This window comes from Perna viridis, chromosome 10 (genome assembly GCF_037379345.1).
Source record: "Perna viridis isolate PV_CMFRI_1.1 ecotype Kerala chromosome 10, ASM3737934v1, whole genome shotgun sequence".
NCBI lineage: Eukaryota > Metazoa > Mollusca > Bivalvia > Mytilida > Mytilidae > Perna > Perna viridis.
Window position 1 is genome coordinate 3,086,286 of NC_142454.1, and position 13,718 is coordinate 3,100,003.

At 34.1% G+C, this 13,718-nt stretch overlaps 2 protein-coding genes across 2 annotated transcripts; one reads left to right on the forward strand and one right to left on the reverse strand.

The window, feature by feature from the left end:
* Positions 1-4,171: 4,171 nt before the first annotated feature.
* LOC148604155 (heat shock protein 70 B2-like) lies at positions 4,172-7,404 on the reverse strand. The gene is made up of 2 exons (XM_088547876.1): positions 7,258-7,404; positions 4,172-6,222 (listed from the first exon to the last, which is right to left on the reverse strand). The coding sequence occupies exon 2, from the start codon at positions 6,183-6,185 to the stop codon at positions 4,278-4,280; it is 1,908 nt and encodes a 635-aa protein (XP_088404002.1). The 5' UTR covers positions 6,186-6,222; positions 7,258-7,404; the 3' UTR covers positions 4,172-4,277.
* Positions 7,405-10,933: 3,529 nt separating this feature from the next.
* LOC148604156 (heat shock protein 70 B2-like) lies at positions 10,934-13,442 on the forward strand. The gene is made up of 2 exons (XM_088547875.1): positions 10,934-11,011; positions 11,245-13,442. The coding sequence occupies exon 2, from the start codon at positions 11,282-11,284 to the stop codon at positions 13,187-13,189; it is 1,908 nt and encodes a 635-aa protein (XP_088404001.1). The 5' UTR covers positions 10,934-11,011; positions 11,245-11,281; the 3' UTR covers positions 13,190-13,442.
* The last annotated feature ends 276 nt before the right edge of the window (positions 13,443-13,718 follow it).

Consider the following 13,718-nt stretch of genomic DNA (forward strand, 5'->3'; position numbering starts at 1 on the left):
GTAAGAAATATTTCTGGGAATGTCTTTTCACAGGCCCTTCCAACTACAATACTTCCAAGTCCCTTACAGGACATAATCATATTGTAAAATGGTCCTCTATTTACCAGTTTGGTCCATATAATGAATTTTAAAACTTATTCTCTACATTTACTTTATATATTGTAGTTGCAACAATCAAAGACCTCAAACAGGGTACATTTGATTTAACTAGTATGTTTACAGCTCCTAATGACATGAAGGAACAGACAGTAGACAGTAATTCCTATAGAAATTCAGTGCCATCAGTCCACTTATGTTATTGAATCCTAAAAGGTATTACATAAACTCGGATTTAGATCTTGGTTGATTGGAAAGTTTGAGTTTTTGTTTTTGGGTTGGGCTCTATATCAATCTACCTCAAAAGTGCTTCAACTCTAATGGTCTCTATGAAATTAATACAACAATAATTTGTATAGAATATGTTCATCATTTTTTGAGAAAACGAAAAAATAATATCTACACATCACTGTTTTACAATAACCCATTAGAATCATAAACTTCCACTTCACATTAATAATAAACTTAAGAACAAGTTCATGTCTTTTATATATGGCTAAAAACTCACCAATTATCTTATCATGAGGAGCAGAAAATTTTATCAAATACCATAACAGGTCAGTGCTCCAACTTTGCTAATCTAAATCTTGCACAAAAATTTGTTTGGCTGATGGCAAGTGAAAATGCAGGAATACTAAAAATATTGGGGAGAATTTATAACAAAATATGGTACAATTTGTAACTTATTGAACCTTTTCTAATTTAAAAACAGTAATTTTATGAGCTTGTACATGGGTAGTCAATGGATATATTTCGATCTGCCTAACATGTATGATTGGATTGGTAAAAAATTGAATTTGGTATTGAAGCTGCTATATAAATCCTTGTTTGACCATTTAGAGCCCCGTGCAGGTCTGGGTGTTAAAAGAATAGGCCTGCAGCAGCGCTAAGCTTGTCGTAAAAGGCGACTAAATAGTGCTCAGAAACCTAGCCGGGGCTAGGCGCTCTGCCCACAGAGCAACTGGGATGTGTGCCCCAGGTGGTGGAATGGGGTACCCCTGGCATGTTACATGTTGGGGTTGTCAGGCTATAATACGGAAAACTTGACCGCAAACCATAGTGGTGCACCGTGTTGGGAAAGATGCCACGTTCCTCACACGTTAAAGAATCCTGCTGTGGTATTCGATAGGAGTAGGAACCTTTGCGCTCCCCACAGGAGGCTATATTGCCCTACCTTACCCATCCCCCCTTTTTCCAGTGGCAATCAAAATTTGTCGACCCTATTATCCTTGTGACCCATCCTTTTTTTTTTCTTCATTTCATGTTCATTTTATCATCCATTTCATGTTCATTGTCTGAATATAGCTGAAATATTGCTGCTCCGACGTTAAACCCCAACAAACAAACAAACAAACGACCATTTAGAACTAGGCTCCTGTAACATGGTTATGTTGCTACAAGATTAAAGTCATCACTACAGAAGTTTTATTTGTCATCATGAACTTGTGGATTGTTACGGTGAATCCATCTGCACCATGAAAACTTGATTTGTTCAACATGTCATAGTTTTCCTTTCCTCATTTGTCTGCCTTGGACTTGACTTTTTCTGAGCAACTTGGCAGGTGTTTCTTGACAAGCAGAGGACGCTTACCGCACGAGTTTACCTGGTCCATGCACAATGTTTTAGTGGAGTCAGAGTTGCTCATTTACTTTTGTTACTTGGTATTATTTGGGTTATTTTATGCTTTTTGTTGTGTTTGTCTGTTTTCCATGTCCGATCTTTATCCCCGGATTACATTCTTTTGATTTCCGAGGGAATCTTGGTATTTGTATACTATTCAAGTCAGGACCGGTGGTTTCTAACTCGATATTACCCGTTCTTTTGTCAGTTTGGTAATTTGGTACCTTTCATTTACACGGTTTTCTCCTCCTCTGTTTAATAAATGACCAAGGATTTATTTATAGCACTTATATATCTGTATTAAACTCCTTGATACGACTGAAAACTGCTCATCTAATTACCACTTGCGCAAGTTATTGCACTTTCTTTCCCCTGCATCACATTTCCCCTTGTTTCTGAACAAGTCGGACCACATCGATTTTGTGTCATAAAATAGACAATGCAAAAAGAGAAAGAAAAACAAACAACAGCCTGGAACAAAAACTAGAAAACATAGCTAGAGAAATAAAATCTAATTACCACTTGCGCAAGTTATTGCACTTTCTTTCCCCTGCATCACATTTCCCCTTGTTTCTGAACAAGTCGGACCACATCGATTTTGTGTCATAAAATAGACAATGCAAAAAGAGAAAGAAAAACAAACAACAGCCTGGAACAAAAACTAGAAAACATAGCTAGAGAAATAAAATGCTTCGCAGTGCGCAACTTGATATGACTGCAGATGTAGTTGTTGTCAAGGATTTATCTCCTTGATGTTGCTTAACTCTGAATATGCAGAAGTATTAAAATATATCCCAATAGACAATGGTCATAACCCCTTTAGTCCATTAAAACCTTAATATACCCTTATGTGGTAAGTTGGTGAGCATGCTCAATAGCTTGGATAGAACAAAAGAATTTTCCTCGCGGAAGTGTATATTGAGCATGCTCATCGACTACCCCAACGTTAGCACAGAAGGGTCTATTACTTCAAGTCAGTCTTCGACATTTGTGACGTAAAACCTATAGTGATGCAGTTTCTTAAAGATATAATATACTTAAGTTATATTGTAATTTTTCATAAAGTGCTAGGTTTTAGCCCCCTTATGATCCATTTTCATAAACAGAAAGGGTTATTATTTCCCAAAGAATGAATCAAAACCTCCCTGATGTATATTGAACCTTATGACCCTACTCTCCATCAAGCTCATTATACTTTTTACTTATGCAGTTGATTGGAAACCAAAACAATTTAGATCAATAAGCTTACATATACTCGAGTTGTACGGTGATTTTTATGAAATGCATGTTTTGATCCCATGCGCATTTATACCCCAATTAAAATGGTTTGGATCATGACCCCCCCCCCCCAAAAAAAAAAAAAAAAAAAAAAAAGGAGAGAAAGGAAAAGAAAAACAAGCGAACAAACAAACAAAACAAAATCTATACCAACATTCCTTTTTATATCTTGAAGGAGGGAATTAATACAAATCTTGCTCTGAATCATCTCTCAAACACACAGTGGAATCAGATCTTAAATCAGTAGTCATAGACACAAGGAACAACTGATAAATGAACGGTGAAGAACTTAGGTTCAGCTAAAAACCAACTTTGGATTTGAAAAATGTCTTGACATTGTCAATGAACTAAAACAGAAGATACATCACCAAATTTAAAATTAGCTCTCACAAACTAGAAGATGAGACTTAACTGACCAAATTTACGAATTTGTGATAGATGCAATAAACATGAAGTTGATGATGAAGTTCGTTTTTTTTTAAATAACTGCACTTCGAATGTAATAAAAAAATATATATGAACTAATCCGTGAATCCAATAACAATTTTCAATCCCTATCAGCTTTCCAAAAAATGTTTTGGACATTGAATTGTGATAACAGTGATTTCCTTTATCACTAGTGTATGTTTCTTCCTGAAGTCGGAAACTATACAGTAACATCATCTGTTATTTTTGTCATATAGCTTTATTATCTAGAATCATTTTTTTAATAGCTAGGTTTTGATCGGCTGATGTAATATTGTTGCCATTTTGTTGAATGTGTATTCAATCATTCATGTGCTGTACTTGTTCCTCGAGAGCTCTTAATTGGTCAAATAAATTTAAATTCCTTGTAATTCCTTGTATATCGGAACATTGTAATAAAATTTTATCAAAATCAACCCACTAATATTCAAGTTACCGTATAAAAAAAACACGATAATACGATCGCAATTTGTTTTTTTTTATGAATAGGAATTAAGCAACTCAGATTTCACTGAAAACTCGAGCACCATGTGTAACAACATGTAAGGAGAGACTATATAATATTAGTAATATAAAGTCCATGAAACCTCTTCTTTCTTTCAAGAAAAAGTCACCAGGTTGGATCAGATCACATTATATAAGTCTGTTTCAAAGAGTAATATAACTAATACTGTTTCTGTCGGAAAGTCCATGAAAATGTACACTAAAATCTTCATTTTATGATTATTTATTAAAATAAATACAAACTTAACAATATACAATATCACAAATTGCAATAAAAATAATATTGAAAGTTTTGGTTCGTAATGTTAGGCTGTTAATCAACTTCCTCTACAGTTGGTCCACCAGCAGTGTTCTGATCATTAGTTCCCTGTGACGGTTCACTCTGGTGTCCTTCGTGTAGCTTGGTCATCACTGGACTACAGATTTTCTGGAGTTCTTTCATTTTTTGTTCATACTCATCTTTATCGGCCAGAGAATTATTATCCAACCATTTCAAAGAATCATCACATGCTGTACATACGTCGTCCTTGTCCTGTGTTGACAGTTTGTCACCAGAGTCGCCGACAGCTTGTTTAACACTGAAGATATAGTTCTCAAGTTGATTTCTTGCTGCTACACGTCCTCTCTGTCTACCATCTTCCTCTTTGTATTTCTCTGCCTCAGATACCATTTTATCAATGTCCTCTTTACTGAGTCTTCCTCTGTCGTTGGTTATGGTGATTTTCTTAGAATTACCCGTACTCTTGTCATGTGCCGATACATTAAGGAGACCATTGGCATCAATATCAAACTCCACTTCAATCTGAGGTACACCACGAGGCGCAGGAGGAATACCTGTTAAATCGAATTTTCCCAAATGATTATTGTCCTTAGTCATTGCTCTTTCTCCTTCAAAGACTTGTATGCTTACAGCAGGTTGATTGTCGGAATATGTTGTGAAAGTTTGAGATGCTTTGGTTGGTATTTTTGTGTTTCTTTCTATCAATTTAGCCATAACTCCTCCAGCTGTTTCAATACCAAGTGACAATGGTGCAACATCTACTAAAAGGACGTCTTTGATAGCATCACTTCGATCACCAGATAAGATAGCTGCCTGAACTGCAGCACCATAGGCCACTGCTTCATCTGGATTCACAGACTTGTTCAGTTCTTTACCGTTCATGAACTCTGATAGCATCTTCTGAATCTTCGGGATTCTTGTTGATCCTCCAACAAGAACAATTTCGTTGATTTTACCTTTGTCTAACTTTGCGTCTCTCAGAGCTTTTTCAACTGGTTCTAATGTTGCTCTAAATAGATCTGAGCACAGTTCCTCGAATCTTGCTCTTGTAATTTTTGTGTAAAAGTCAATGCCTTCAAACAGTGAGTCAATTTCTACACTAGCCTCTGTGCTGCTTGACAATGTTCTCTTTGCCCGTTCACAAGCCGTCCTTAGTCGACGAATGGCACGGCTGTTCTTTGAAATGTCTTTGCCATACTTTCGTTTGAATTCTTGAATGAAATGGTTGACCATTCTGTTGTCAAAGTCCTCTCCTCCTAAATGAGTATCACCTGCAGTAGATCGTACCTCAAACAATGATCCTTCGTCTATAGAAAGAATCGAGACGTCGAAAGTTCCTCCACCTAAATCGAAAATCAGAACGTTTCTTTCACCACTCAAGTTTTTATCAAGACCATAAGCCAGAGCAGCGGCTGTTGGTTCGTTGATTATTCTCAAAACCTTTAGTCCTGCTATTTTACCAGCGTCCTTTGTTGCCAGTCTCTGAGCATCATTGAAGTATGCTGGCACAGTGATAACGGCATCAGTTACTTTTTGTCCTAAGTAGGCTTCAGCTGTTTCCTTCATCTTGACTAGAACCATAGAACTGATTTCTTCTGGTGTAAATGTTTTCATTTCACCTTTATATTCAGCTTGTAATTTCGGTTTACCCTCTTTGTTAATAACTTTAAACGGCCAATGTTTCATGTCTGATTGTACTGTAGAGTCGCTGTAGTTTCGACCGATTAGTCTCTTGGCATCGAATATGGTATTTTGAGGGTTCATTGCTACTTGATTTTTAGCAGCATCACCGACAAGTCTCTCTGTATCTGTAAATCCTACATAACTAGGTGTTGTCCTGTTTCCCTGGTCGTTAGCTATTATGTCCACTTTGCCATGTTGGAATACTCCTACACAGGAGTATGTTGTTCCAAGGTCAATTCCGATTGCTTTTCCTGGCATGGCTTCCGTATATTGTGTTCAATAAACTGTATGTTATCTGTAATCGATAAACAAAATAGGCTGTTAAGTTTTGCACTTTATATATTCAATAGCATATTTACAAATTACATTAGTTTTAATCCATGCTTATATGCTTGTGTTTACGGAATTACCTGTCTAGTTATCTGTTGAAAAGTGAAACCCGCGAGGGTCCCTGATTTGAAATAAAGATACTTTTCTATTCTACATGTAAACTATAGAATATGAAATTCCCAAAAGTACTAAATTATTAATGCTTAGAGTGAAATTATGTTTTAATGTGCCGACTTAAATAGCTTATTGTTGTAGTGTGGAAAATTTAGCAGGCTGCAAATAATTTCCAATCAAAAGTGGAAAATAAAAAAAAAATATATTTCATGCAGAAACATTAATATCACGAGATTCGCACCTTGTGATTTAAATGTCTCTGTTTCAAGTAATAGTTTTTTTTTTTTGTAGCTGGATTTGATTTAAACATATTTTATTCAGTAATAAAAAGGATTAGGCGACAGGCTAGCTAAGCCTATTAAAGCCCTCTCCATTGAACAAATACAACTCAACAGAACATATACATGAAAATATATATATGATATCAGGTCATATATACATGATCATTTTGTATATTGTCTGCATGGTTTCTAAGTGGATTAAATGAGACAAATAATGAAAATTTTAAAAGTAAAGAATGGTATTTTGAGAAAACAGTTTTTTGTAATAAGATAAAATAAATGACTGTTATACTGCACGTGCTCAGCATAAACTTTTAAATATCAACAAGGTATTTAATAGTAAAAAAAAGTGTAGGGATTTTTATTAACAATATTATTATTGCAATTTAATTAAGTTAATGTGTTCATTTTGAGAAAAGTAGCTGGACACTTTTACAGTGTTTATAAATTTAGATAGTAAAGGGTTGAAGTTCCGGAAAAAGGGGGACAGGAAATATGTTTTAAATTGCATTAAGCAACAAAATTTATCTAACAATCTAACAAAAGAGGGGTCCTTGTCGTTGAAACTGTTAACGTCCCCTAATCTGAAGGACAAGTCAACTTACCTTAAATATTGTTTATGAGACTGAGGCTGCGTATTTAAAAAACAAAACCTGTTTATATTTCATGTCTGTCTTATTTTCTGTTTGTAATAACTTAATACGGATTTGGGATCGCAGAATTTATATTTCTCTGCGCTTTGATCTAGAAAATACCAGAATATTCTCCCAACATTATAATAGGATGATCTATTAATAGCAACAGGATAATTCTAGAGAGAACCAAAATGACACATGGGAAAAATCGCGATCTATTAATAGAGTAGATTTTGGAAGCGCCGCGAACATACGAGAACTACAAATGCAATTTTAAAATTTCAAAGAATATTTGGAGCAAAACATCTTGTGCTATTGATTTAATAACCGTTTTAATGTAAAACTTGTCGCAAACTGGGTCTAAATACATTATTTTTTTTTCAGAAGTATATTCTATGTTATTTCTAATTTCCCTCTTGACTACAAACTGTATCAAGATTATCATGGCATGGCACCCCTTAGATATGAGAAAATTTCATTCATTTGTTTAAAATATATCTATGGGCAAACCCATTTCACGGGTTTGTCTGTGGTGAAATTGAGGCAATATTTGTCGAAAGGTAATGACGAACCTTAATCAAAAGAACAAAGATACAATTTATAGGAATGATAAATTAGTCCTACATATTTGTATGGCAAGCCAAAGTGGACAAAAATGAGCATTTTCTAATATTAAAAATGATTTTTTAATATTACAAATTCATTTTCTAATATAACAGATTAGATTTCTTCACAAAACACATTTTTAATATTTAAAAAAATCCTTTTTTTTAATATAAAAAATTCAATTGAATTTCTAATATTAAAAAACTACTTTTGAATATTAGAAATTGATTTTCTAATATTAGAAAATGGATTTGTCGTATTCAATGACGATTTTTTAATATTAGAATATCATTTTGTAATATTAAAAAATGTGACTGATTTTCTAATATTACAAATTCAATTTGTAATATTAAAAAATGTGTGATATTTTATAATACATGTATTACTAAATCAGGAATTTATAATATTAGAAAATGAATTTATAATATTACAAAAAAAATTCTAATACTAAAAAAATGCTGCTGATGAGAGGTTACTCCTTGAAACAAATGTACTGCATATCGAAATTTATAATATATATTATTATTATTATTATTATTATTATTATTATTATTATTATTATTATTTGTATTTTACAAGGTAATCTGGCAAAGGGATGAGCGGAATCGAGGATCTGGGATTCAAAAGTTTTGAAACTTTGACATTTCATGAAAACTTTGGGCACTTAGAACGATGATTTTTCCGAAATAACAAAAGGGATTGCGGTAGCATCAAACGCAATAAATTCAAATGGAAATGAATTAATACGAAAAATTAGAGAAACCGAATCCTTCGAGTATGCACCAAGGGCTAGTATTAATAAACGAACCAAAAAGTAGGAATTAAACCTGTTGCTGAAGGTGTCATCCTGGTTTGCCCACTTTTAATGGCAGGTATAATTAACCATAAGGTGTTATGTTGTTTTAACAATTAAAGTTTGTTTCTGAAATGTACCTGTATTTTACCTGTAAAGAATTCTATAATTTATCATTGAATTAAGTGAAATATGCTCATTTTAACAATAAATCTTTGACAAACTGTAAATATTATGCTTAATTTCAACCACAAAAATATAAGAACTTTCACAATTTTGACGGAATACTTTACAAATTTGCTAAAATATGTATGATGTTGAAGAAATAGTTTTAACATGTTTACAAAATATGCTTAACTTTGAATAAAACTTATACAATCTTGACAAAAAACCTTACAAATGTGACAAAATATGTATGATTTTGGTGAAATATCTTTAACATATTTTACAAAATATGCTTTATTTTAAATAAAACTTGTACAATTTTGCCGAAATACTCTATGCTTCTGGTGAAATGTAGTGGTACTACAGAAGACTCAGACAGTTACAGAATGCACCATCATCCAGTACGCAGCAGGAGGAGCTCGCCCAGGAAAGAGACGCAGATGGAGTGTGATAGACACCAAACTTTAGCTACTCAAAGATTGGTACCAGCAAGGACTCATCAGCGTGGTAGACTATACGCCGACGCAGCATCCCATCTACTTCACTTGGACTGTTTTTATTTTTTAAAAGAATTTTTGGCATAAATTTTTGTCTTGAAAATTCAATGGTGGAGATAATTGGAACTGTTTTATAGAAAAAAGAGTTCGGTGGACTGAAAGAAGTTAACTGTTCTGTATACAGGACCGGCTTCAGGCGGGGACGTGGCGGGCGTGCGCTCCCCTTAAAAAAAAACAAAAAATTTGCAAAGCATGGGTTGTCAGAGGTAGATTTAGGCGGTTTTATGTTGAAACTTTAATTTCTCGCTAATTTTACCGTAAAAGATATCTACATTGCACCCACTCTAGAATGTATGCAGAGAGGCCATTGGTGATGAGTACCACTACCTGATGTAATGTCCAAATTCGAAACGATAGGAAGCTTTACATTGATAAAAAATTCATATCTAACTGTAATATTTTAAAATTTAGTGCTGTTATGAATCAAAAACAGCAATCCAAACTAAGAAAATTGTGCAAATTCATTAGAATTATAAATGACACTCTGGATTCTCTCTGACCTCTAAAAAACTATGATTGCATTTCCATCCGCAACTGTACAACTCAATGCAATTTGTAATAATATGTTTTTCTGCATATATATATATATATATATATATTTCAAAAATTTAATCTCAAAAATTTTTCGCATCGCTCCGCTCGGCAAAGTTTTAACTGTGCGCCCCTAATTTAAAATCCTGGATCCGCCCCTGATATATGAATTTTTTTAAGTAATTTTATATACCATTGCGAAATATTGAAAAAATCATTATAATTATACGTACAGAATACATATAAAATGTTGTAAACACTGTCAATTTTAAGACTCAATTACATCAAAATCAAGTTTGGTGACCTATGTCTTTTACATTAAAATATTATTCATTATTAAAGCATATTCGTTCAGGGTTATCTTAATGAAAAATTATGATGATTAAAACGCTGGAAGTACTAGTATTAGATATTATCTACCCAGCTCTTGGGGATCTAGAGGGGGATACAGGATCTACCCAAACGCTTAGGGGAAATTTTCTGAATTTTGATTCTTTGTTATTTTCCAAATATTCCTTGATGATAAAAGGTTCCTAAATAAATATCAATATACTACCGGAATACCAGGAAAACATATAAATCATTTCAACAATTTTCGTAAAAGATCCGCCAAATCAAAATTGTTTACAATAGCTATCAAATGAATTTTAGTCGTCGCTTAAATTTGTTGTCATGCACGGAATCTTGCTGACACTCTGAAATTCGACAGTACGCTACACAAAGCAATGTACCAATTTTTTGTTATATAATTTTTTTTTTTCGTATATTAACGGTGTCTATCTTTATCAAATGAGGGTCTTTATTTTTGTTTCTATAAAAACAACATGATTTTTTTTCCATTTCGTTCGATTCTCTCTAGACATTTCGTCAAATGTTTGTTGATCGATCTAAAAATAACTTGTACGTTTGATTTGGGAGAAATTTCTAGCATTTGCTTTAAAAATCTAGATTAAATTTACTGAGTATATAATAAGCCAGTTTGAAACTCGTAGTCGGTTTTACAAAATACAAGAGAACAGAATCACAGAATTTACACAGAAACCAGTGCGGACACATTTGTTATCCAATTAAGGTAAGTTCATCAGTATTAAGATATACATTTACTTGTCCTGGACCTGCACTTTCTTCAACTAAAAATACAGAAAAAATTATTTGTCATCACTATGATGGCAACAAAAGTTTGAAAAAAACTCAACCTAGTTTATTCTCTCTCTTAATATCAGCTTAAATGACAAAAAATCATGTACTACGCTGTTGAATATATGAAGTGCAAAACTTAATTACAGTTTTGTTTATCGCTTACAGATAATATACAGTTTATTGAACACAATATACGGAAGCCATGCCAGGAAAAGCAATCGGAATTGACCTTGGAACAACATACTCCTGTGTAGGAGTATTCCAACATGGCAAAGTGGACATAATAGCTAACGACCAGGGAAACAGGACAACACCTAGTTATGTAGGATTTACAGATACAGAGAGACTTGTCGGTGATGCTGCTAAAAATCAAGTAGCAATGAACCCTCAAAATACCATATTCGATGCCAAGAGACTAATCGGTCGAAACTACAGCGACTCTACAGTACAATCAGACATGAAACATTGGCCGTTTAAAGTTATTAACAAAGAGGGTAAACCGAAATTACAAGCTGAATATAAAGGTGAAATGAAAACATTTACACCAGAAGAAATCAGTTCTATGGTTCTAGTCAAGATGAAGGAAACAGCTGAAGCCTACTTAGGACAAAAAGTAACTGATGCCGTTATCACTGTACCAGCATACTTCAATGATGCTCAGAGACTGGCAACAAAGGACGCTGGTAAAATAGCAGGACTAAAGGTTTTGAGAATAATCAACGAACCAACAGCCGCTGCTCTGGCTTATGGTCTTGATAAAAACTTGATTGGTGAAAGAAACGTTCTGATTTTCGATTTAGGTGGAGGAACTTTCGACGTCTCGATTCTTTCTATAGATGAAGGATCATTGTTTGAGGTACGATCTACTGCAGGTGATACTCATTTAGGAGGAGAGGACTTTGACAACAGAATGGTCAACCATTTCATTCAAGAATTCAAACGAAAGTATGGCAAAGACATTTCAAAGAACAGCCGTGCCATTCGTCGACTAAGGACGGCTTGTGAACGGGCAAAGAGAACATTGTCAAGTAGCACAGAGGCTAGTATAGAAATTGACTCACTGTTTGAAGGCATTGACTTTTACACAAAAATTACAAGAGCAAGATTCGAGGAACTGTGCTCAGATCTATTCAGAGCAACGTTAGAACCAGTTGAAAAAGCTCTGAGAGACGCAAAGTTAGACAAAGGTAAAATCAACGAAATTGTTCTTGTCGGAGGATCAACAAGAATTCCGAAGATTCAGAAGATGTTATCAGAGTTCATGAACGGTAAAGAACTGAACAAGTCTGTGAATCCAGATGAAGCAGTGGCCTATGGTGCTGCAGTTCAGGCAGCTATCTTATCTGGTGATCGAAGTGATGCTATCAAAGACGTCCTTTTAGTAGATGTTGCACCATTGTCACTTGGTATTGAAACAGCTGGAGGAGTTATGGCTAAATTGATAGAAAGAAACACAAAAATACCAACCAAAGCATCTCAAACTTTCACAACATATTCCGACAATCAACCTGCTGTAAGCATACAAGTCTTTGAAGGAGAAAGAGCAATGACTAAGGACAATAATCATTTGGGAAAATTCGATTTAACAGGTATTCCTCCTGCGCCTCGTGGTGTACCTCAGATTGAAGTGGAGTTTGATATTGATGCCAATGGTCTCCTTAATGTATCGGCACATGACAAGAGTACGGGTAACTCTAAGAAAATCACCATAACCAACGATAGAGGACGACTCAGTAAAGAGGACATTGATAAAATGGTATCTGAGGCAGAGAAATACAAAGAGGAAGATGGTAGACAGAGAGGACGTGTAGCAGCAAGAAATCAACTTGAGAACTATATCTTCAGTGTTAAACAAGCTGTCGGCGACTCTGGTGACAAACTGTCGACACAGGACAAGGACGACGTATGTAAAGTATGTGATGATTCTTTGAAATGGTTGGATAATAATTCTCTGGCCGATAAAGATGAGTATGAACAAAAAATGAAAGAACTCCAGAAAATCTGTAGTCCAGTGATGACCAAGCTACACGGAGGACACCAGAGTGGACCGTCACCGGGAACTAATGATCAGAAAACTGCTGGTGGACCAACTGTAGAGGAAGTTGATTAACTGCCTATCATAAAACTGAAATCCAGTATTGTTTGGTGATTTTGAACTTTTATTAAAATGAAATTCTGTGACCTATGTGATATTTAAATGAAGGGGACTCAAATATACTGACACATTTTCTAATATGAAATTGTTTGTTATATGAGCAGTTGATCTTGTATATTTTAAAATAATTGTAAATGATTTATACATGATTATTTTTTCTATTTATGAACTGTTATTTACTGTTCAATAAAAGGTATAAAATTATAAATGATGTTGTGTAACTTTCCATTCTTCACCTTAAACTTCTTCATGATTAAGTTATTTAAGATGAGGTAAAACATTCCTTTTAATATTGAAATTTTCACATTTCATTACAGATAACTATATCTTAAATGTTTGTATTTACGGAATTAACCAGGAATATCAGTAGCAATTGTTTTATAATTCACAAATGTATCACCAATATGGATACTACTAGTTTTTTTTTTTTGTCTTTAGTGGAGATGTTCAGGTTCAGAACATACCTATAAAAGTTTTATCAAAT